Raw genomic sequence first — 25,747 nt, forward strand, 5'->3', positions numbered from 1 at the left:
TAAACAGATCATCAAGTCCACCCCCCTGCCTTGGGCAGGAATGGATGTTGGGGTGATAAAACCCCAGTCAGGTGTCTATCCAGCCTTCTTTTAAAGACCCCCAAGGAAGGAGCGAGCACCACTTCCCTTGGAAGTTGGTTCCAGATCCTAGCCACACTAACCGTAAAGTAATGCCTCCTGATGTCTAGCCTGAACCTGCTCTCTATCAACTTGTGGCCGTTATTCCTAGTTATCCTGTGTGGTGCCCGAGGGACAGGGCATCTCCTATTCCTTGCTGATCCCCCCTGGTGAATTTGTAGACAGCCACCAGATCCCCCCTCAGCCTTCTCTTGTGGAGGATGAACAGGTTCAGGCCCTGTAGTCTCTCCTCGTAGGGTCTGCCCTGCTGCCTCCTGCCCATGTGAGTGGCCCTCCTCTGGACCCTCTCCATGCTGTTCACATCTCTCCTGAAGTGCGGCGCCCAGAACTGGATGCAGTACTCCAACTGCGGCCTGACCAATGCTGCGTAGAGGGGGAGGATCACCTCCCTGGACCTGCTCGTGATGCAAGTGATTATTAAAAATAATCTGTTCAGAAAGTATATCTAAACTATCATATCCAAATGAAACATCTGGGTTAACACTGTAGGATTAAGATTACATTTCATACATAGCACTATGTGGCTCAACGTCTTGGGGATTGAGCTTTCTGTGAAATATCTTTGCCATAAGTCAAACACTTCTTTAAAAGCTTGGTGTCAAACAAATTGAGGACAGAACAGCCCCCAGGAGGGGAAATACAGCAACTGGTAATTTCCACCAGAGCTGCTGCAAAAGAGTATGCAGACTGTGTCACCCTTGTTTACCTTTTCCAGTGTCAATACACTGTGATGAAATGCAAGCCCTGAGATTTTTAAAAAAGAACGCTGTCATAGCGAGGGTACTATATCTTCATGAGAAATGCTTCACATAGTTTCCAATATCATCAACACTCCCCTGCTTCTATTTAAATCCCTGTAGATCTGTTTTTTGGAAGCTATTCACTTTAGGAAGCTCATTCACTAGGTGGTTAACATACAAAGCAGAGAAGCAGCACCACCAACATCAAAAGACAGCATGCCTCCAGAAGAAAAACCAAGAGCTACAACCGCTAAAAGGGCCATCAAAAAGCTCCGAACTGCCAGCCTTGTCATCAGCTTAGCACGAGGGTGGCAGCAGTGGGCAAATGATCACAACACAAAGCAAGCTCAGGAGCCCTCAGGGTGGGTGCCCAACGCAGAAGAAAAAACAACTGATCAACGAAAAGAACGACTGTCCTCAAGATGGCCAGTTTCTGCTAAGAAAGGCCAAGGGAAGGCTGAAGAAGAGTCCCAAACAAAGGAGTCAGTGACAAAAGGGGATGTTGAAAAGGATTCAAGTGAATCTGATGAGGCTCTGAGGAAGCTCAACATTAAAACTAAAGAAGTGACCAAAACAGTTGTAAGTAAACTCTATGAAAAAGGGAATGACATTAGCCTCCTCAGTAATAGATATGAGAAAGATAATGAGAGCTCTGAAACCGGCTGGCACAGGGAGGAATTGAGTGCTATCGACAAAACCCTCACTGGCAAAATGTCTCCTACAAGAAGGAGAAAGTGCTCAAATCTGGTGTCAGAACTGACCAAGGGCTGGAGACTGATGGAACAAGATGACAAAGTTCAAGAGTCAGAGCTGCAGAAGTGCCGAAATGACAGCATAGATACAGAAGACAGTGGCTATTGGGGGGAAGCAGAGGATAAACTTGAACAAGAAGACAGTGACCAGGAAAAGGTGACCACTGTGAGAATTAAAAGACCCACAGCATCACTGTAAGTAAACACACGCTTCCTTGGGTGCTACCTTGGTGGTCAGTGGTAACAGAGACAGGTCTGAGTTTCCCTGAGGGAGAGGGGTGGCAAGAAGAAAATGTCTCTGGCTAAGAAAAGGCCAAAGGGAAACTACCAAGTTTTAAGGAAAGGAGAAATACACAACCCTCTCTTCCTTGTTTCTCTGTCCCCCACCTGAACTGGCTAGCACAAATTGCATGAATTGTTGCATGAATTGAAAGGACAAGTATTTCTAAAAGAGGCAGCAAATTCCATGTAGGAAATGCTAACTGTACTTAGTTTTGGTACAGGTTTGTTGCTTAAAGCAAAAATAAGGCTTGTAGTTTTCAAGGGGGAGCAGCAATTTGAGGTTTCAGTGTCAGACACTGCCAAGGATTTAGATTTTCATGAGTCAGTACTTGCCCCTTTGGCTAATTATATGCCCAGAGCCACCAGTTACTTCAGGAAATGTCATGTGCTAGACACTAGATTTAGGCACATGCTGCAGAATGAGTGTTTATAAATACTTCCTCAAATAAAACCCACAAAATTCAATAAAAATTCACTTTTAACCTTTCTCTTCTTACATCTGGCCCTTTTTTGACCACCATTCAGCAGAGTATTTAAGCATATGCTTAAGAGCCAGATTACTGTAGGGTACCAATGGACCTTTGTCCCATTGATTTCAAGGAAGGTAGGCACATAACTATCTGGCCTTAACTGCTTCATTGAATAGCAGTGGACTACAACCCATTCTTGAAGTCAGGTACTTGCTTTGGTGTTTTGCTAAATTAGGGTCTCCATGCTCAGTACTGGTAAAATCAAAAGCCACTCTGGACAAACCAAGCATATTTTGAGCATTTATGAAAACAGGATTTTTTCTGTAAACATCTATTATAACTTAGAGACTGGGAACTGGCCTTACTGGGATATTTAGTCAAGACAGATACAGTGTGTTTGGCATTCATCTACTGAATTCAATACCAAGTATGAATTGTCAATTGTGAAGTCCCCAGCAAGTCATAAAACTACTATCATCAAATGTTACAAAATAACATTTCATCCTCAGAAACAACCTCAGGTGTAGGAAGATCTCTTGTAATCTGCTGGGAGGAAAACACCAGGAACAGAATCTCTTATTTAGTTTAAGAACTGCAGCAGATTAAACACTCTTTTTAAATATATGAATTAAAAAGTAAGTCCAAATGGGTGGACTTAGCACCAAACTGAACTTTAAGAAATATTCATGTGTCAGGATTCCATTTTGCAGACTGCACACAACAACTGCTTGTTAATTTTGGATTCGAGTTACCAAATTATTGAGATGTTTGAATCCAAACTTGATCAGTAGCAAAACTCCCACTCACTTCAGTATAAACAAGATTTCACCTACAAAGCAGCTCCAATAGAAGCAATAGGTTCTGGCTGAACTTCTAAAACGTGCTGAATTCAAAAAACTCCATAGGAGGTCTCCCATTGAGACCTGTAAAAGTAGACTATAGAGAGTTAGACTGCAGCCTGCCCTTCCCATATATAATCATTTTCCTATCAGAAAAAAAGATCAACAAAGCAAAAAGCACTGCAAAAAAGGAAGTATAACGAAAAAAAAAATACTTGTTACAAAGCATGCATTGCAATGAGCACCTGGTTTTGCTAAAGAATACCACATGAAAGCATGCAAGCATGAGTAAGTTGTAAACTTTGAAATCAGGAAACTTGTAGAGCTGCATGGGCTCTGCTAAATAATAGATATAATAATAGAAATGACATAGAAATAGAGCAACAGAAAATAAATAAATAAAAAAGCCCAAGGGATAAGTTCTGGACTGCTCCAAATGCCTAGGGAACTTTGAATCAAGGTTAAAAAGTCTATGCCCTATTACATGGCCATGGACCTTGATGCCGGACTCCCACAGAAGTTGGTAGCATTTAGGTATTTAAGGCTTAGAGTCTCAAATGCATCTAACTCACATAAGAGCTTAAGTTACATTCATTTTTGATGGGCCTTAAGCTGAAATACATGCTTTTGGAAATGTAAGTCCCTTTCAACAGAAGTAGCAGAAGCAAACAATCATAACAAGTTTTAAGATGGATAAATTTGCAAAATATGTTTATGATGGAGTTGCTTACAATAGCAGGGATTGGACTCAGTGACCCAGAGGTCTCTTTCAGTCCCATGTTACTTACCATGTTAATCTTTAAGTGCTGGGCAAAAAAGTTAGTGCAAGGAAAGCCAGGGAGTGAACTTGTAGTAAGTGGCTGTGTCTGCTATAAATGCAAGGTAGTTAACCTCAATTTCACTGAGGTAGAAGCTACTAAACATTTACTACAGGGCAAAAGATTTCACATGGACAGTTACTGTGGAATAACTGATCCGCATGCCCTGCTGTGTCTCATGGTAACTTGTGTCCTCAAACCCAGAGAATTCCAATACAAGACACTTCAGAGTCTCTGAATTAAGCTTTTGTAATGCTTGTTCCTCCACCATTTTAATGATGATCCATTAGTGGATCCTTTATGGAGTTTGCCTTCTGCTTTAGGTTTCCCTGAGGGAGGAAAAGTTTCTGTAGTGGTGCCCTTTGCTGTTAGAAGTCATCATCACCCAGCAGGGTCTCATTTTCCACAACCTTTTATCACAAGTTGTCATCTCTACCTAGGCCAAGGAAGTGCAGGTTGAGTGTAAAGCACTGTTAAATGAGAACCTCAGCGTTCTTCCACCCACTTTAAACTCACTTAGCAAAATGTAAAGGAGCAGCAAGATTTTGAGGCAGGAGAGATTCAGGCCAGTGGGTTCATATGGCATCCTCATCACCATTTCAAAAATTGGAACTAGAGCTGATGGAATAATGCCAGAACGTTCATGGATACATCTGCAAATAGATTCTGCATCATTGCTATGGCTAGGGCCATGCATTTAGTTATCCAGAGGTATTTAGCACAACCAACAGCTACTCATTAAAAGGTCCATGTGTTTCACAACTTTTTGCACAAAGAAACAGCTGAAAATTTATAACAGAAGGGACTTATAAACTATTTTTCATTCTTCTATTTAAATTATTCAAACCAAGGAGCAGAACAATACCCTATTACACAGGTGAGTAATCCCATAAATAGTAAATGGCTAATAGTCAATATGAAACAGTTCTCAGGTAACCTAGAGACTGAAAACTGATCATGCATTGTATTTGGAGAGTAGATGCGAATTGTCCATTCTCAAAAATCAGGATGTCCATGTGGAGAATTCACAAACTTAGTGGAATAAAGGGTAAATTTGCAAGGGATATTATTTGCAAAGAATAATGTGGCCAGCTCTAGTTGAAACCCAAACAAATTAAAATGAATGTATTAATAAAAATAAAATATAACTGTAGCAAAAAGTACCTACCTATCTTTCTGCTGTAGTCAGCTGAACATTTCAAATATTTTCTCATACATCTAACATTTATGCACTTAGCTAGCAGAAGGGAAAATTAATCATATTGACTGAAGTGAAAATGACTTCAGTAGCACCTCTTATATTACTTATATCTCTCTGCCTTACTGAGATCTGCCTAGAAGAATAAGGCAGATTATTAGAATTGGATTTTTTAAATGCTTATTTTTAATAACAGACCCATCTTTGTTTATTTATTTATTTGGTAAAAAAAGAGACAGTTTCCTATTTTCCCCCGAGTGTTAGGAGGAACACACAGTGCCAGTAAGTTTTTCTCACATCAGCACCCTCATCCATGCCAGCAGTAACTCTAGCTGGAATCAAGCTGATCCCCCAGTAGACTGAATGCTAATTCTACAGTCTGGCACGATAATACTTAGTCTGCCCCTGCAAGCAAGACAGCTACAGCAATATACAAAACTGCAACAAATGAAAAAAAAAGTTTAAAAATTCTGTGTTAGGCACTCAGAGAAACCAGGGAAATGATCATGTATAGACTGTGCAAAAGAAAACAAGCCTCTTAAGGTCACCTAGAGCTCACATTCTGGCTAATAGACCACATTATTATTACTTATAATGTGTTAAGAGGCTCTAGTTTGAATCAGGAATCCGGTGTGGTAGATGTGAAGTGCACACAGGAAGACAGGTTCTCTGCCCTGAACAAAAATAAGAGAGAAAGAGTAAGTTTAAAAAAAAAGGTACATCTAGAAGTCAATGTATTTACTACAAAGCTCCTCAAAAAAGCAGACAATAGAAATAAAAAGAAGTGTGCAAAGCAGGTAGCGTTATACTAGAGAATGTATTGCAGAAGACTTATGGTGAGAATTAGAATATCACAGCAGGAACAGAAGTTAAAAGGCAAATGTGAAATACAGTGATGCTAATCCAGGCAGCCAGGGAGGAGACTAGAATGAAAAGGTGATCACAGCATTTAGTTTGGAAAAGGATCAAAGAACTAAGTGGGAACAGAGGAGGGAAGAGAAAATGCACAAAACACCAAGTAAATAAAGATTGGTGCCAGACTCCAGAGTTAAGCTATATAACCTTATTCACTTCCCCTGAATACTCAAATTCCTTCTACAGGATCCTGGTATGTGACAAAAGGGAGAGGACACAAACTTTATAATGACAAAGGGACAGTCACTCTCCTTGGTGTTTTCTGCCCTTCAGACTCCCTGGAGGCTGTCAGAGTAAATTACTATTGGCACAGTCAGCATTAACTTGTCCTGATTTTTTTTTCCCTCCACCTAATACCTTCCCTTTTTGAGATCTGGGAATGTAGGCAGTCAGGATGCTCAATGGGATGAAGAAATGAAGCTGATTAAAGGTGGATAACCTCTAAAGATCTCTGGAGAGCTACAGGTCCCAGGAACCAAATTCCCTTTGTATTCTGTGGCAATAAAACATGAGGCTTTGATAGAAGTAGCAGCTGTTGTGCAATCGGCTCCCCGAAAGCACCCTACAGCTGTGCTGTGATAGAAGTGCACAGCTGCAAAGAGCTTTAAAAGTGGACGATTGTGCAACAAATTAATCCTCATGTAATGAGGGATCATATGAAGGCACTCCAAAGCAGAGTGCCTTCATTAACTTCTGTCTGTCCCTGTGCACAATTGGGGCAGCCCAGCCCTGCCCCATTCGCTGTCTTCAGGATGGAGGGGAGTGCACTGCATGCTGGGGTTTGCCTGGCCTGAGCTGGAGGTGGGTGGATTGGAGCCCCTCCCAGACCTCTCCCCAACCAGCTCAGGCTGAGTAAACTCCAGCCCCAGCCCGCAGTGCAGCCCTCCTCCCTCCTTGCAGACAGCACCAGAGCTGGGAGGGGAGGGAGCGGCTAGGGGAGAGAGGCTGCAGGCAGACAGCTCCTTGGCTGGATCAGCTCCCAAGTGGAGCTTGACACCCCCCTCCCCTTCACCCCTGATCAAACACTGAACATCTGTTGGGCAAGGGGGTAGGGGTGCTCTAACTCATGGTGCTTTCTGTGAAGCGTCATGAGTTAGAGCGGGGAGCTACATGTCTGTCAGCACACAATGCCTCATGAGCTCCCTCCAGGGAAGATGATGAAAAATAACTCAAGGTGAAAAGCTCACTGTGTTCACTCCCTACGTGTCACTAGCTTCTATAGGGGAATATTTGGTCTGTTTGCTGATAGAACTGCAGTTATGCATATTGTTATGCTCTCCTGCTAGTGCCTTTCTGTTATGCATACATGCCTACATACACCCCCTCATACCCTTCCCTCATTTTCAATGATTCAGTGATCACTAAGCAAAGAAAGCAAAACAGTGCTTTAAAATGCTATGCATGTAGTTCTTCTGCACTTTGGACCACAGCACTGGTAGCTAATTCCACTGTCATTCAGGGGCGGGAATGACACACACCATTGGTGCCCTCCACTGACACAGAACCAAGAACTTTTCACCCATCTATTGGCTTAGCAGGGGACAGGCGCTTGATCAGAGAGAAGGGAGTATGGCTGTATTGCTTGTATTTTGGTGCCTTGTGGCTTGCAACTGAATACATTAGAGTACAGGGTGGCCAACCTTTTGGCAGGTGTGCACAAGTTAACCCTGCACCCTCCCTGAGTGCCACACTGCTCTCCTTCCCCTTCTCCTGCCTGATCTGCTGCTCTGCTTTCTGCTCCCTGCCCTTTCTGCCACTGCGCTGCCTGCCCCCTCCATGATCTGCTGCCCTGCCACACACACAGGCTGCCTGTGCCACTTCTGGCACTCATGCCACAGGTTGGTCACCCCTGCCTTAGAACACCCCTTAGGGTAGTAACAGCATTAGGGAATTCAAACTATTTTTGCTTGCACGTCCTGATTGGCCCTTTGTGCAATATTACTGCATCTCAGGATAGGGCTTATTATCTATGAATGGCATTGTGGGTGTGGACATTATAAGCACGCACAAGGCTGAATGGAACGGGTGGGTGTCAAAACAATACTCAATGAGATTCCCCTTCCTGCTACAAAAGAGAGTCAGTTAAACTTGATAGGGGGAGCAAAGTCTTAAAGCTCATGTTTACTCCAGTGAAAGGAAGCTATTTTCCTCATTTCTGCTCATCACACTAATCTGATATTTGTGTGCATTGTTGTTTTAATCAAATCAAAATGGATGGAAAAAGAGCAGATTTTCAGATGCTGACCTCCAGGTTTTCAGTCCTGAATACTTGTCGGGGAAATGTTTGTATTTTCCATTATTTGAATCTTCAGTTTATATCACTTCAATTTCTAGGGCCCTGATATAAAAGGAGAATCAAAGAACTGACTTTTTTAAGGGAGGATGTAGATTTGAAGAAAATGAGTTACAGGCATTTGGCTAATGTTGGCTGGAAAATTTGATTCCAAAAGTACTGATACAAAGTAAAGGTGGTATTTTATAGAAGATCAAGCTGGCATTGCTTTTAAATACCACATTGAGACAGGTTTATTCAGTCCATAGCTGAAGAGGTAATGTTAGAATTAGTGAAAATATGCCACCTAGTGTTAGTACTTTGGGTGGATAGAGGCTGCATCTAATAAAAAGAAAAAGATAAATAGAACAAATGCTTCTTTAAGAGCGATGAAATGCTGTATCCAAACACCATCTTTGTTTCTTTAAGTGCAAGCAGGTTCACAGAAGAACTTAGTAACAAAGCCCACAGGAAATACAGACCTGTTAACAATCTGAAGTGCAGATGGCAAGACTGGGCGGACCAGCATGTGATAATGCAAAAGCTGAATCCATTCAGTGAGGAATTCGATTATCAGATGGCCATGTCTACACGTCTTCACAAAGGAGATGAGGGCTATGGTTATCCAAAAGAAGGAACTAAAACAGCTGAAAGGGCCAGGAGAGCGGAAGCCCATATTCACCGGGAGATGAGAGACATGTGCTTTATTATTGCATCAATGGCTGAGCCAAAGCGTGATGGCAAGATTCAGGTCACCTTTGGGGAACTCTTTGAGAGATACGTCCGTATTTCAGATAAGGTTGTTGGCATTCTCATGAGAGCTAGAAAGCATGGGCTGGTGGACTTTGAGGGAGAAATGCTATGGCAAGGCAGAGATGATGATGTCATTATTACTTTACTGGCATAACGAGAAAATTCGCCATCATGGTACAACTTGAAATGTGTCAGTTTTTTCTCAGTGCCAGAGAAAATGTACTATGCAGTTGAAAAGATGCAGAAAAGATATAAATTAATGCTGCTTTACATTCACACAAAATTACTTCCTGTTACAGCAAGCTCCTGCTGTTCTCTTTGTACCAACAGGTTGTGCAGGATTACAAAGTTATTAGCTTAAAAACTGTGATACATGTGTTAAATTTACCAGAATAAATAGAAGAACAAAATTGACAGAGGTAGCTCCAGATCAATTCCAAATCTGATTTTCTTTCACATACAAGATCCCGTAGAAGAAATGCATTTAATTCTCATGTTGGATCAGAAGTTTACTGAGGACAGAACTTTGACCAGTATTGTGATCTATAAAACTGACCGTTCAGTCCCGTTTCCAGATTTTACAATTAAGAAAGTAAAAAAAAACCCAGCTGTTTAAGTAAGTGCCTGCAAATGGAATTTGATTGAACTGGTCATTAGCATTTACTGTTACAGCAACCACATTTATTTCCTGTTCTAAATATAGCTAAATGCTACAGCAGATAATGATGTGGCCACTATTGAGAGAGGCTGAAGTTTTAATGGTGGGCCCTGTACCTGTGAAGCTTTCCCTTACATTTCATACACAAACTATGGTAAACTAGTTTTGTTTTGTCTCTTTTTACAAAAAGGGCTATATAATTAAATTGCTAAGTATTTATTAGACAGCTCTATATTTATATTTATGACTTGGAGAAATGGATGGAATGGAGGTTTACATCCCTTTCAGAAAAATATTGTACACAAGATTTAAACAGATAGTAAACACTAACACAAGATTTATTGCATTACATTAGACAGAAAATAATTTATATTCAATAGGTCTACAGAAATATAGGGGGATTAAATGTGCCTAATATCAGGAACAAAGTGTGGTTTTTGTATCATTATTCACAGAGAGCCAAGAAGGTGCTAGGAACCTTTTCTGGTAGAAATGGCTTCACTGGTCCAGGAAGACGGAAGCAATGCTCTTCTAACTATACAACCAGAATACATTATCAGTCTATCAGTAAACTGGCATTTCACATTATGCACTACAGTTATTTTCACATTAGATTATTCCAGTGAAATCAGCGGTAAAACTTCAGTACAATCAGTGTTCAAGGAGAGTTAAGATTGTAGAGCTGAGCCCTATATGTCTTAAAGAAATGCTTATTCTCAAAATTGTGTTTTTATATTGTGTAGTTTATAGACTATGTTCTACTTCACTGTAGTATTGGTATATACATTTGTATATTAAGTTTACTGGATAATTTTGATTACATATTGTCTGAAGTATACAAATTTCACTGTAGACATTAGATACCAGGATAAAGTGTCTGTTTAGGAAGAAAAAAGTTTGGGCAAATAATTTACATGCAGTTAAGAATGAGGAGAAATGAAATGTCTTTCTTTAATAATTTCTTTCAAACTGAAAGGTCAAACATCTTCTTACAGAAGAAAAAGGCATAGAAACATTTTGTCTCAATAGACTAAAACAAAAGCTGCTATATTATTGTTAAAGGTACTCTAGTTTAAACTTCCTAGGGGGCATATATATTATTTCGCATGCAAATGAAACAGACCTCAGATGTTGTTAGGCAAATAATTCATAAACCAAATAATATGCTCCTATAGTAAATCTTGTTGAAAATGATATTACATTGTAATCACAGCAGCCTATTGTAAATTTAGCAAAGATGCAAATTTGAATTAATTTACAAGCCTGTTCAATAGCCCATTGAGTCCGCTGGAACTACTTGTCAAAAAAAAAAAAAAAAAAAGTGTTGGACTGGGCTCTAAAATACAATCTTTCATATTAGATATATATATTTGCAAGAATAGTTTATTGAATTATCTGGCTTCTCTGCGTGAAATGCTGTTATACCTATTGAATTATATATTTTGTTCATTGTTATTTTAACAGGTTGCCAATGTAAAACACTAGAATCATAAATAAAGTACTTAACTTGAGTACCGAAGGGTGTGTTTGTTTCGGGTTTTTTCTCCTATTTGGAAGAGAAACATGTTTATTTATATACCATGTGGCAGGGGTCTAAAAGAGACAGCTCACAGGCTGGACCTGGCCCACAGACCTGTTTTACCCAGCCTGCTGCTGGGCTACTGGCAGGTCACCAGAAGCAGGGGGCAGGCTAGCAGGAGGCATTGTCTGCTGCAGAGTGCAGGGCCCTTGGGTATATGTGGCCATCAGTGGCAGGAAGGCAAAGGCAGATGCCCTGCAACTGCTTGGCCTACCCCTACCCTTGCCATGAGCATCCCTGCTGCCTCTGCCTTGTGCTGGATCCAGCCTGGGAAGAAGTGCCACTTTAACTAAAGCTTGTTTGATAAGCTTTAGTTAGTGCCCCTGCCGCCATGTTTTCAGTGCAGGGACACTGATAGATACATGTGACGCTTCAGGCACTTTAATTAGCATGGCTGTCAGAGCTACACTAATTAAAGCATCCCCTCCCCACCTCCTGAAGCATGTCTATAAATGTCTAGTAAGATTTATGGATTTTGCTTGAGCCTCAAGCTGGTCATCTGCACAGGAATCAATTTTGCCTCAAGTGAAGAGAAGTACTGATAAGCAAATAATGTTAACTTTGTTTTTCAGAAGCAGAATGCACACTTATCCATACCTAATTCCATCATAAGGCAAATAAGGCAGATTAACTTCAACTTAGTTGTATTGTTCTCTCAATATATGATTTAAAATATGTTAGGAATCTATCATTGCATGGAAAGTTGTATCTATTATTTCATGCATGTGCATTAGATAGCATCAATACTATATATATCAGCGGTTCCCAAACTGTGGGAGGTGACGCTAAATGGAGTTGCAGCATCAGCAGTTGGGGTCGTGAGATTTCTATGCTCACAGCAGGAGACAGAGCTGTAATGGGGCTGGACCAGCTCCATGCAGGAGCCACCTCCGCAGCTCTGTGGGTGAGACCCAGCGCAGGAGGGAGGGCCACACAGTTATGGCTGCCAAGGCGAGGTGCGGCAGCAGCGCAGGGTTGTGCCTCTACTGCTGCCAGGCAGGCAGGGGGCACCTCAGCTTGGTGACTTTGGCTGCACAGTACTGGAGTACTCTCTCCATTGCCAGGTCCTGCCTGCTGGGCCATGGAGACCTCAAGGGAAGGCAGCAGGCCAGGGAGCCCCAAGTCCACAGCGGCAGGGGACAGGCAGAGCGGGGCTGAAGCTGGAAATGAAGGAGAGCGGTGGTTGGTGAGGGAGGCAGTGGGGGGCAGAGGCGGCTCCGATTCCAACCCTAATCCCAAACCCTGGTCAGGGCCAGGGCTGCAACAGCTACCTGCCCTCCCTGCCTTGCATTCAAAGCCAAAACAAAGGGCTTTCCCTCCCCTCTATGTTGAATGTGTTTAATAGGGAGCGGAGCGGGGGAGGGGGAAGAAGAAAACTTCATGTTGAATTCAAGTAAATACAGTAGCTATAAAAAGGCAGGTGCCAGACCCTGGGGATGCCTCCTTTGCTGTGGCCAAGAGAATAAACTGAATATGGCAGGCGCTAGAAACCTGGGGCTGCCTCTTCCGTTGCTGTGGTTGTAACTGCTGATTTTCCTCTGAGCTGCTGCAAGCTGGAGTCCAACTTTTCATGGGGCTATAGGTTACTGATCCCTGTCCTAAGGATGCATTTAGCATACGCTTTTGTACAAATCTTCCTTTTATTGAATATGCTGTGACTTGTTTGGAGCACTCACTTTACAGCCCTTCTAGAGAAAATCAAAGCCATTTTTAACATGGACTTTATGCCAGACATTAGAATAAGTTCTGTTTTCTTTTTTGGGGGTCCATGAGAGCAATCACTTCTTTAGGCAATTTTATTCTTTGTTCATTTTAAACCTGGCCCCAGATGAATGACTGATTTTGCAACAGCAGAGCTCCTTGATGACCGGGGATCCTGGTTTTCCTTGATTAAAAAAATTGCAAATTCTCTGCCAAAAAAAATAAACCACAAATTCTGTAATAAAACCCCAAAATCCATGGCTAAAATTAAAGACTCCCTCATCCCACAACCCCCACCCCTGGCCCTGCTGGTGCCTCTCACTCCCCCTCACAGCCTTGCTGGTGCCCCTCACCCCCCAACCACAGCCCCTGCTCCCCCAATCCTGCCGAAAGGTGCCCCCAGCTGCCAGGGCTATGGACCCAGGTCCACACACCTCTATCCCCGCTCTCCTCTGCTGCGGGCTCAGGCGGGGTGGCTCCCTGCCACCACGCACAATCCCGAGGGGCAGAGGGGACCTGTGCCCCCCAGATCTGTATGTGGGCATGAGCTGGTGTGGCAGTGAGCAGCAGGGCTGCACAGGGATCTCTTCATCACTGCAAGCTCTCTGCTGCCTGGCGATGTACCCCCTGCACCTGCCACTGCTTTGAAGGGTGCATCCCCGTATGCAGGGGACGCATTGCCAAGACAGCGCAGAACTTGCGGCAGCGAGGAGCTTCTCCTCACGGCTCAGCTGCTCCCTGCTGCACCGAGTCATGTCTGCTGGGCTGCGGAGGCCCTGAGGGCGGGAAGCAGGGCGGCAAACTCCCGCGTGGAGAAGCTGCTCACTGCTGTGAACTCTGCACTGCCCCGACAACGTGCTGCAGCGAGAGCAGCAGCACGGGGCTGAGCCCCTCAAAGCAGCAGCAGGCACAGGAGACACACTGCCAGGACAGCAGGGAGCTTGCAGCAGTGAGGAGACCCCTGCATGTCCTTGCTATGCTGGGTTGTGCCCGCTGGGCTGCGGAGGCCCCGGGGCAGGGAAGCGGGGCGGGAGCCCGAATCTACACCTGTCCTGCATACAGATCTGGGGGCCGCAGGTGCCTGGGAGTGCACGCAGCAGAGGGGAGCCGGCCCTTTCCCTCTCCCTCCTGAACGAGCTGCCTGTGGCCCTGTCCTGCTCCCCACTGGGGCCCTGCAGCCGTGAATTGTGGCCCTGGGCCCAAGCCCTGCCCAGCTCCCTCCCGACAGGGGCCTCAATCCCCCTCCACTTACCTGACGGAGCTGCTCTGCAGGCTGCCTGGGGTCGTGTGTCCCATTTCACTGTCTCCCTCCCACTCCCTCCCAGCTGGAACTCCCCCTGCCTGCAGGGAGCTCATTGCAAAATCCACAAGCTTTTCTGGTAAAACAAGAAATCTGCATTTGCCTCTGGTAAAAGGTAAAGTCCACGGTTTACTCTGTTTTTCTGCAGGAAAGAGAAAACCTGGATCCCTGTTGAAGACAGATGCAATACTAAGTTCATCAAGCCTGAGACACGTAGCTTTTTCAGTCAGAGGCACAAACAGCATCATTCCTGTTTTCTGTACCGTGTTGGGGAGCAGTGGAAGAGGAGTAGGGCAAGAACAGGACACAGATTTTGCCTTTCTTTGCCAGTATGGATAACTAGGAACTGATTCTTCTTAGCATTGAGTCCCAAGCACAAAAGCCCATGTATCTGCATAAAATGCATCCTATTTCTACTCCCTTACCACACACCTTTTTACAGGGAGAAGCCAATTCTGGGCATTTGAAACAAACCATATGTGCAGTACTTTAAGACTGCCTATGAAAACATGAGAGGAAATAAAGCTCGTCAGGTTGGTGCCACCTAGCAGTTTTCATAGTTCAAAATGACTTGCTGATAGAGCTGGGATAGGTCATCCATCATACAATCAAGGCTGGAGTAGGGGACAGACCTTTTTTGCCTCTTTCCTCAGTCTACCTCAACTCCTTAAAGTCTATAGGGCTTAGACAGCCTCAGAGTGGGAAGCAGAACTGACAGGAGAGTCTGCAAACATTAAATGCAGCCTGGGACAAGTTAGACATGAGATACATTATTGAGCAGAGCCATTGGTCAGAAAGTTGAAGTAAAAGTTTTCCTCAGAACAGTCTGCAGTAGTGGGCGAGCCAAGGTAAAAAAAGCTTGCCTAGGTTCCCTGAAGGCAAGATGTTCCTTGCTCTCCAACTGCAGCAGATCTGTGACCTCTGCATGGAGAACTGTACTTCTGTGCTGGCACCTTTGGCTGCTAGTATTCATCATGCAGGCCCTTCACCAGCACCTCTGGTTGCCTCTTTTACTCTCAACCGAATGCAGCTTTCTAATAGTTTATAACTTCTGGCTCGTTTGCACACATCTACTTATTATATAAGATAAGATAAAAGCCAGTAATATATGCATGGGGGTAGCAGGAAGGGCAATTACCTCAGGCTGCCACTGGATAGCCAGCAAAGCAGACCCACAGTAGAGCACAGCCCCCTCTTCCTCCTCCCACCATGGGTCTCATGTCCAGAGGGAACTGCCTTAAACATTTAGCTTAATCTACACTCCTGACAAAACCCACAACTGACTGCAAATAACTATAACTTTTGCATCCAAATCCCCTGGCCACGTATCTATTTAAGTGCTGCATAAAGTTTTATTCTTTTTAATATTCCCTTATAGTTTTAGAATTTAGTCAAATGACCTAAGAATTCAAATGTCCATACTGAAATTTTAGCAATTTAATGATGTTGTATGATTTCCTGGGGGAGAGGGAAGGAAACCAGGCATTTGGTTCTAGTTCAAAAAAGATGATACACTGCATTGTACATTAATGTATGCACCAACATTAATAAATGGTGAGAAAAAAAATCCTACCTATTCAGGAAAAAAAATACTGTAGAAATAATAACTGAACATTCTGTATCACTGAATAAATTCAAACTCAAGTTTAATTTTACATGTATTTAGATTTATTTGCTATATATCACTATGACCTTATAGTACTTAAAATCCATTACAGGATTTTTTTTTTTTTAATAGTTAGTCTTAACTCCACAAAAACAATAATACTGCTGTGGAAGACCAAAGGGGAGAAAAGCCATTTTAATTTATTTACAATTCCTTATTTTTGTAAACATTTAATCTACATACTTTACTGTATTCTAACAAGGTAAAGAGCTATACATAGAGACAGGAAATGATGCCCTGTATTTCTATTCATATTGAGCATTAGCATATTATAGATAGAACATCTGCCCTTTTTCATTACCATAGCAGTAAGCTTTCTTTGAATAAGTTTTTAAAACTTTCCAAAGAAGTAAATAAATTTAAGTACTATACAACTACATCTACTTAAGCCAACCCGTTTGGCTTTTATTCCATTTCTAGAATAATTTAAAGTGCTATAAGCAACCCGTCAATCAACACTTCTCTATAATAACAAAACTACTTTTAAACATTAATTTACAAGATAATATACAATGTTCATCTGGAATAGCTGAAATTTCAGCACAAAGTCAGTCACTGTCACACTTAACAGCATTTTTTTTTTTTTTTTTTTGCATAACATAGATTAGAAGCTTTGAAACAAGTTTTGTTGAGCTGTTATTGCCACAATGGCTTATCAGTTTTCCTACAAAAGTGGACAAGAGCTACTGGTACTGTATTCTAGCCTGTCATTTTTTTGAGGTCACATGACAGTAAGTTTGCATATTCCACAAATCTAATGAATTACAATATTGTCTACCTAGAGTACATTACCCCATTTTTAAATCAGAGCTGGTGCTAACTGTAATTTACAACATAGACCCACTCAAAAACAATCACAATTATTTTTTCTTTTGGACAGGTATAAGCTATATTTTTGGAGTTGATGTGCTACAAGGCTACAACAGTTTAACAGTAAATATCTGACACTTTATGTTGAAAAAAATACATCTGTTTCATAGTCTTGGTACTTTAATGCCCTACTATAGCTACACATTGTTCACTGCATTTTTCTTGCTTTCTCAATTAAATCCAATGGAACTATTATATTCCCCTGCTATTTTATGCATCCTTGCCGCATAGCTCAATACTGTCAAGATTTGTCCCAAACCTATAGATCATTGACAGCTTGTGCAAAACATTCTTTAATACAATCAGCATGCAGCTAGCATATTTGCTATATGATATAAATTGACATGTAATTACTAAATACAAACAATAAGACAAGTGGCACTACTAAATTTAGATCATAAGGGTAAAGGTGTACTCTAATAAGGAATGCTAAGCTTCTTGTCTAATAGTGGCACCATATGAATTTAATCCATCACTGACCCAAAAACCAACACTGCTAATACCAAATCCTTTCATTGCACTTTCCTCCTATGTAGACCCATAAAGGACAACTCCATTTAGAGACCCAATTTTCAAAGAAAACTAAATCATAATTGATATTCAATGAAACACCTGAAACGGTTTGGAGAAAGATGCAAAGGTAAAACAAAGACATCAAAGGGGAAGACTCCACAACAGACTTTTATATGCTGCAAGATTCAAACCAACTGACATTTGGTTTTAGTTCATACGATATACATTTTAGAAGCATCTAAACTTACAGTAAAAATGACAACTTAATTGGATTAAGAGGATGAAAAAAAAATAAGTTACGCTATTTCAAAATTATAGTAAATAAAATGCTGCATTATATTGCTTGTAGGGCTTTTTGAGCTGCACTGATTCATGCCTGGTTTGGGACAATATCCTGTAGACAATTATACACTTATTCAAACCCCCAGATTTCAATGTCTTGGATAATGAAGTCTTCTCTTTTTGAAAGCGTGCGGTTGCTAAAGGTTTTACAAGAATGACTCCTTCCATGGTAGAGATCCCCATCAAGCCACAGGGCAAATTCTCCCCTGAAATACAGAAAAAAAAATAGCAAAAGTTATGAAGACAAAGAATATTAACCTCAACAATGCTGTTTTAGTATTTAATATTCCTAGGTTCTTCTTAACACCAGTTTCCCTCCAGGGTAGCTATAGCTATGTAGTAAATGTACTAAATTTTGAAATGTACTGTAATAATGGGATAATAAGTAGGTGATGGGATGTTTTTCATGTCACATACAAGCAGGAGATTCTTTCAGGAAACCAAGTTTTAAATAGTGACAGACAAAAGAAAATAATATGATTGGCAGGATGGAATGTGGTAAACTACAGATACGCCCACTAGAAAAAAAGTGGGTGGACAATAGGAAGGAGATTTGTTAGACAAACTTGGTTCCAGGAGGTTGAGAAGGAAACCCACAAGACAGGAAAGCAGAGAAACAGTTTGTGCGCACCAGCAATAAGATGTGTGGCAGTTTCCAGCTAGATCTGATAAGTTTCTACAGCTCAGAAGAAGAAACTGTAATGAGAAATTAGAGGGATAAAATGGAGGAAGGGGGAGATTCTTTGCTAGCATGAGTTAATTTGGTGGCACCAGGTAGCACGGGACTGCTAGGATCTCTCCCCCTTACTAAACCAGTTATAAGTGTTCTGATTGAATGCATGTAGCTAACTGTATGGATACATTCATTAATAAGTACTGTAATACAATTATATAAAAAGACTTAGTTTGTATTTTTTTTACAATGTTTTTAAACAGTCATTTACAGTAACTGCATACTTGCTATTAGCCTCCTAATAAAGGAGTTTTAGCTGAATTACTGACATGGTCAATCAAATTCTAATAAGCAGAAGTACAATCTCAACATTAGGCTCTTTTGACGCTAGAATTTGATTTTTGGAGAGTGAGGGAGGACCACTTGACTTAAAGATCATACCAGCTTTTAGAACCTCTTCAATTTTGCAGAATCTACATTTAGCTTTAAAGATTATGTTATTTAATTAAAAAAAAAGAATTCTTCTTGGAAAAAATCATAACTCATCTGAAGCAAGAACATCTGCATTAGAAGTGCAGAGAGAATAGAATGGAAGTTCTTTTCTGGGGAAGGATGTAAAAATCATGAAAAAAACTACTGAAGTTTGCAAGTTACTATGTTTTAGGCTAGTCTGAAAATTCTGAAACTGATTTTTGTGATCAGGTAATTCTTAAAGTGTACTTGTCAGAGTGCCAGCTGTTGGCAGTCTAAAACCTCTGGTTTAATTCTATATTGAAAAGACAATATAAATTTGTGTGAACATGCTTATATGCATCTGTACTTCAATAAACATTTTTAGATATGTGGGGAGCTGGAGGAAAAGCAAGGGCAACCCTGGACCCCTGCTAAATCAGATGGGGCAACTGACAACCAATGCCCAGGAAAAAGCGAACTCGCTAAATGGGACTTTGTGTCAATTTTTCACCAGTCCCATGGGACGGCTCTGCCCACTATCGGTCAGGGAAGCCCAGGTGAGGGAGATTCCTTGCCCTCCATCGAAGCTGACCTTGTGAAGGAACACCGTGACAGGATGGATACCTTCAAGTCAGCCGGCCCTGATGGGTTACACCCAAGGGTACTCAGGGAGCTGGCGAGCATCATAGCTCAGTCACTGGCATGGATCTTTGAGAGCTCTTGGCACTCTAGTGAAGTGCCTGATGATTGGAAGAGCGCCAATGTGTGCCCATCTTCAAGAAAGGGAGGAAAGTAGATCTGGCTAACTACAGACCCATCAGCCTGACCTCTATCCTGGGGAAGGAATTGGAAAAGATTATCAAAGAAGCCATCCTTAACAAACTAGCTGAAGGCAATATCCTGAGGGATACCCAGCATGGGTTTGTTGCGGGTAGGTCTTGCTTGACCAATCTCATTTCCTTTTATGACCAGGTGACTTATCACCTGGACAAGGGGGAAAGAGATGGACGTTGTATATCTTGACTTTAAAAAAGCCTTCGATCTGGTATCCCACGATCACCTCTTGGCTAAACTGGTTAACTGCGGCCTTGACCTCACCACAATCCACTGGCTGGGGAATTGGCTCCGCAGTAGGACCCAGAGGGTGGTGGTTGACAGGAGTCAATCATCTTGGTGCATGGTCACCAGTGGGGTCCCTCAAGGCTCTGTCCTAGGGCCTATACTATTTAACATCTTCATCAATGATGTGGACATTGGTGTCAGAAGCGGACTGGCCACGTTTGCTGACAACACCAAACTCTGGGGTAAAGCATCCACACCTGAGGACAGGAAGGTGATCCAGGCAGATCTTGACAGGCTCACGAAATGGGCGGATGAGAACCTGATGGTGCTCAACACCGAAAAATGCAAGGTTCTCCACCTTGGGAGGAAAAACCTGCAGCAGGCTTATAGGCTCGGTAGTGCTACGCTGGTTAGCACTACAGATGAAAGGGACTTGGGGGTCATGGTTGACCACAAGATGAACATGAGCCTTCAATGTGATGCTGCAGCTAGTAAAGTGACCAAAACGCTGGCTTGCATCCATATATGCTTCTCAAGCAAGTTCTGGGACGTCATTCTCCTGTTGTACTTGGCCTTGGTGAGGCCGCAGAAGGAGTACTACATCCAGTTTTGGGCTCCACATTACAAAAAAGATGTGGAGAAGCTTGAGAGAGTCCAGAGGAGAGCCACGCGCATGATCAGAGGTCAGGAAAACAGACCTTATGAAGAGAGGCTGAGAGCCATGGGGCTCTTCAGCCTGGAAAAGTGCAGGCTCAGGGGTGATCTGGTGGTCACCTATAAGTTTATCAGGGGTGCTCATCAGGATCCGGGGGAACGTCTGTTCACCAGAGCGCCCCGAGGGATGACAAGATCAAACGGTCACAAACTATGCCACGACTGTTTCAGGCTGGACATAATTCATAGATGTTAGGAAGAACTTCTTTACTGTACAAGCCCCCAAGGTCAAGCATCCACTTTGAACACCTTCAAGACACATTTGGATGCTTATCTTGCTGGGATCCTATGATCCCTGCTGACTTCCTGCCCCTGGGGCAGGGGGCTGCACTCAAACCTCCAGGGTCCCTTCCAGCCCAAATGTCTATGAAATCTATACATTCATAGTTCTATATTCTACCAAAACTGGGGGTAATGGTATCATTTGGTATCAAAGTTGTGGAGCTAAACTCATTAAACATTTAAGAGCTCACATGCTAAGACAAATGAAAAAGGCTTTTAGTATGTAACACAGATGTGTGACATTTAGAACATCCAACTCCATATCTATCCTTTTGAAAATTTCACGTTATACTTAACTGATTTTTTTTTTGTGTGCTGCTCCTCATGTTTCAATGCCCTTAATATATTTAGAATACATTTTAATATCTTCTGTTATTCTACACATACAAGAAAACTTTCCCAGTAAGCAGGAGGTATAAAAGTATTCTGGGCCCTCACAAGTTAAAACTAGTAAAAAATTGCTGAAGTAGTCAAAAGCAAGTCCTACAAATTAATTAAAACAGGAGCAGAGCTTATGACCAATATTAGACAGGTTTTTTTTATTTGCTAATTGCTAAACACATGTACTTGTAAATTCGCACTAAAAATTCTTGGGCTTTGAGACTTCTGAAAGCAGTCAGTACCAGTTTATTACATACAAAGACTACTATAATTGTCAAACAAAGACCACTTTATTCTAGTCTTCAAAAAGGCAAATTCTAGAAAATTATGACTTACCCTCCTCCGCCAAATGCTAGGGAGTCCATATCACCTTTAATAAAAAACATGTTGTCTCCTGTCCATTTGAAGACCTAATAAAAAAGTAGATTGGCAAGGTAAATGTCTGAAAATTAATTTTTCTAATTTTCAACAAAAAACTAGTATCACTGATGAATTCCACAGCTTGGTATAGTTTCACTAATTGAAAACCTACCAGTTTATTCAAGAATTCTGAACTTTCCTGATCGCACGTTTGAAAGAACCACCCGGATACCACGTGAAGAACTGCTGCAGCACAGAAGAAAACCCCCCACAAATCACACACCGCTGGTTATGACATATCACCCCTCCCTTGAACCTGTACGGAACATCCTCAAACAACTGCAACCCATTCTAGAAAGAGACCCTATTCTTAGAAAGATCTTCCCAGAGCCACCCATCCAAGCCTTCAAACAAGCACCGAACTTGGCTAACCTCATCACCAGAAGCAAACTTCCTCAAGCTCAGAACACACCAAAAGGATCCAGACCATGCCATGACAAGAGATGCAAAACCTGCCCCCACATCTCCACCACCCCCACTATTACTACACCCCACAACAGAGCCATCAGCATCCCAGGATCTTACAGCTGCACCTCCAGAAGTGTAATATACCTCATCCAATGCACCAAATGCCCTGATGGAAAATATGTAGGAGAGACCAGACAACAACTGCGCACCAGAATGAATGCACACCGGAAATCCATCAAAGATAGAAATACCCAATTACCGGTGGGGGCACATTTCTCACAAGAAAACCACTCTCTCTCCAATCTCTCAATCCTGATCCCCAAAGGAAACTTACAAAACACTTCCCAGAGACGAGCCTATGAACGCCACTTCATCAACCTCCTGAGCACTAAAAATCATGGACTAAATATAGACATTGGATTTATGACGCATTATAACCTGCCTGACATCTGACTCCCCAGGTACCTCTCCACTTTCATCCCACTTCTCTCTCTTCCCCCCTCTCCCCAGCCTCTCTCTCACCCATTGACTCCTCAATCTACATTTTCACTGACTACCTGTCTTGTATGCATACCAGCCCAGCTACTAGCTCCTTTATTTTTCATTCCATCCAGGAAGAGCACACACCAACTGCTGAAACTTCCTTAGCCTGATGAAGGGTTTTTGAACCCGAAAGCTTGCTTAATAATTATTTTCCAACTATTTGGGTTGGTCTAATAAAAGATGTCAGATTCACCCAAGGAACCTTGTCGGCTAAACTTTCTTGATGTTCTCAGATATAAGAATGTTTCAAGAAAAATAAATTATTAGCATTGAACCTACTAGCTAAGTGTAGTTTTTTGAAAAATCAAAACTGAGATACAAATAAACATGTCAAAGAAACCTATCCCATACTAATGATATGGTTCTTTGAAAAGTTTATAAATTGTTGTTGTGAATGCCAAGTGTTTTATTTTACTTAACAGAACCCAGACATACATTTAGTGTCATTAGTGGGAAAATCCACAGATCTAAACTATGTGGATCAGAGAGTCAAACATGAAAGATTCACATTTGGCATACTGTTTTACAATAGTTTAGACCTTCAAACTCCTCAATTCCATGTGCACATTTTACTGCATTGCTTTTGTTTCACTTCCAACCTAACTGGTATTTCCTAACCAAACTTTAAAATATAATTGTATCACCCCAATTTCTAATAGCTTCCACTAGCTTTACATTCTACAAGAAAGAAAAAAAAAAATCACACATAAAAAGCTACTTTAAAAAGAACAGGAGAGCTACAAATATCAAGCAAGCAACAAGCAGAAGTCTTAAACAGCTGCAACTGGAGTTACTGGCTGCTGTGTTTTGCAGTATTATATAATGCTAAATACTCTAAAAAGTCAGATCCTAAGCATCTTAAACTAGGTGTCCAAGAACTGGTGGATACTTTTGAACCTCTTTGCCTCGATTCCCCCATCTGTAAGATGAAGATAATGACTCCTCACCTTAGAGTGTGTTGTGAAATAAATCAACTGATGCTTGTGCGGCACTCTAGTGATGCATACTATAGAAAAGTCCCTCCAAAATTCAGAAATGCTTAAGAATACAACTTGAATAGGATGCTATAAATATATAAGGCATGGGACAGACTGCAAGAGAAGACATTTGCTCATTAAGTGAGCACCATCTATTGTGTCCTCAGTGAAGTGGGAGTCCTATGGGAAAGCCAATATGTGAAAAATTGAAAAAAAAATCCATACATAACATTGTATGCATACAAAAGGGAGTTATTAATGTTAAATGTGTAATGCTAATTCTTACATAGCCTCTCTTTTATTTTTTGAAAATAGTTGTGTGCATAATTTCATGTGCCTCTCTCTCTCTCTACATAAAGACATAAAACCCAGAAAAATTCTCTTACATACCTTCATATTGAAGGAGGGGCAGGGGGGCAGCTTAGAAATTAACAGGCACCCTGCACTGCCTTCAAACTCACATGGCTGACTATCTCTCTCTTCTTCTCTCATTTGTCCCGTCTAAAAAGAGTTGCAGTCACACGTATAGTCTTCTTCCAACTCCTCTCTCTCTCCTGTCCCTCTCCATCTCATCTTTGGTCTTACCCTTCTCCGTGGTAGTACCATTCTGGTAACTTCTTTTCATATGTATTCTTCTTGACTCCTTTGAACATGTCCATACCATGCCAGTCTTCTCTCTTGTACTTTCTTAGATGCCTCCACTACTTTTACTGATCCTCTGATGCAAGTATTCCTCACTTTATCCATCTTTGTCACTCCATATGTTCACTGAAGCCTTCTCATCTGTTATTTTCAGTCTCCTTTCTGGAATTTTCCTCAGGGGCCATATCTCTGCTCTGTACAATATTGCTGGACGCATGTCTTGTAGACTTTCCCCTTCAGCTTCATTGATACTCTCCTGTCACACAATATTCCTGCCACCAATTTCCAGTTCGTCCACCCTGCTGTTATTTGATGATTCAACTCTTTGAGTAACTGCATTCCACTGAACAGTTGACCCCGGATAATTGAACTTGTCAACTTTTCAAACACGTTTCTCATTGATTATCACATTTCCAACATCAGGTACTTCAGAGAAAAATCACAGTGCATATATTCCACGTTGGATCAGCAAACCTTCAGTCCTCTTCCCTCTAGCACTCCTCTCCATTAGTCCAATCCAGCTTACACTTCCTCTAGACTCTCAGTGCTAACCACCTCTCTCCACAGCTTCATATGGGTACCACTCTATTGGATGGAGCAAGGTTGTACCCTTATGCTCCTCACAGGTGTTAATTTAATGTTGCAACAGCATCTGAGGAATTTTATTCTGGATCCAAACTATCATGCTTCCCGTTATGATGGACAGTCAAGATCTGGCATAATAGGGCCTGGGACCCAGGATACAATTCCAGATGGGAGCTTCCCAGTCCCCAAGATGAGTACATTCTGGCATGGAAATGGTGTGTGTGTGTGTGTGTAGTCAAAGACCAGAGAGCTCTCCAATACACAGCTGAACACATCCTGGAGCAGAAGCTTTCACAACAGGGCTCAGGCAGCTCGATATCACAGAGTTTCTTTGTCACCAGTTACCCACAGCCCAGATCCAGCACTGGGCTTTGCATGTCCCCAAGCTGGGGGAGCCCATGGACATGTAAAGCTACACTGTGCAGCCAGATGCTAAGCTGCATGCTGTATGTTCAAATTAAATTATAGTACAAATTAGCCACAAAAGATCTGGGACCTTCAACTCTGCAAAATGTCAAGGGCAGGTTAGATGCACTTGACAGGATCATTCTGGACTAAATCTCAGCCTTGAGTAGGGGGCTGGACTACATGACCTCATAATGTCCTTTTCAGCCTTCTTTCTTATGATTTTTTGTTTCATGTAAATTGTGGAACACTTTTGGCTTTCCATGCTATTGTACCATAAATTGTCTGAATGTGTGGCATGTTTCAATTGTAAACATAATGTCTGGGAGGACCCTTTAATCCACTGTCCAAGCTTTGTTACTTCAACCAATTGAAGTAACAGTAAATGGAAGAGTA

At 41.9% G+C, this 25,747-nt stretch overlaps 2 protein-coding genes across 9 annotated transcripts in view; one reads left to right on the forward strand and one right to left on the reverse strand.

Moving 5' to 3' along the window:
* The first annotated feature begins 1,035 nt into the window (after positions 1-1,035).
* Positions 1,036-10,340, forward strand: ABRA (actin binding Rho activating protein). Its single transcript, XM_006274552.3, has 2 exons — positions 1,036-1,825; positions 8,854-10,340. The coding sequence occupies exons 1-2, from the start codon at positions 1,095-1,097 to the stop codon at positions 9,329-9,331; spliced, it is 1,209 nt and encodes a 402-aa protein (XP_006274614.1). The 5' UTR covers positions 1,036-1,094; the 3' UTR covers positions 9,332-10,340.
* Positions 10,341-16,060: 5,720 nt separating this feature from the next.
* OXR1 (oxidation resistance 1) overlaps positions 16,061-25,747 on the reverse strand; it is a 532,223-nt gene continuing 522,536 nt past the window's right edge. For all 8 annotated transcript variants that reach the window (XM_006274553.4, XM_014611619.3, XM_014611620.3 and 5 more), the window contains 2 exons: positions 21,708-21,781; positions 16,061-18,012 (listed from right to left, as the gene is read on the reverse strand). In XM_006274553.4, coding sequence (XP_006274615.1) covers positions 17,877-18,012; positions 21,708-21,781 — 210 coding nt within the window. In that variant the 3' untranslated portion in view covers positions 16,061-17,876. The remainder of the gene's footprint in view (positions 18,013-21,707; positions 21,782-25,747) is intronic.

This window comes from Alligator mississippiensis, chromosome 3 (assembly GCF_030867095.1).
Source record: "Alligator mississippiensis isolate rAllMis1 chromosome 3, rAllMis1, whole genome shotgun sequence".
Lineage (NCBI taxonomy): Eukaryota > Metazoa > Chordata > Crocodylia > Alligatoridae > Alligator > Alligator mississippiensis.

Coding starts and splice junctions, on each gene's coding strand:
- ABRA (XM_006274552.3), top strand. CDS start 1,095: ATGCCTCCAGAAGAAAAACCAAGAGCTACAACCGCTAAAAGGGCCATC. Junction 1,826..8,853: donor AAAAGACCCACAGCATCACT/GTAAGTAAACAC, acceptor TGTTTCTTTAAG/TGCAAGCAGGTTCACAGAAG.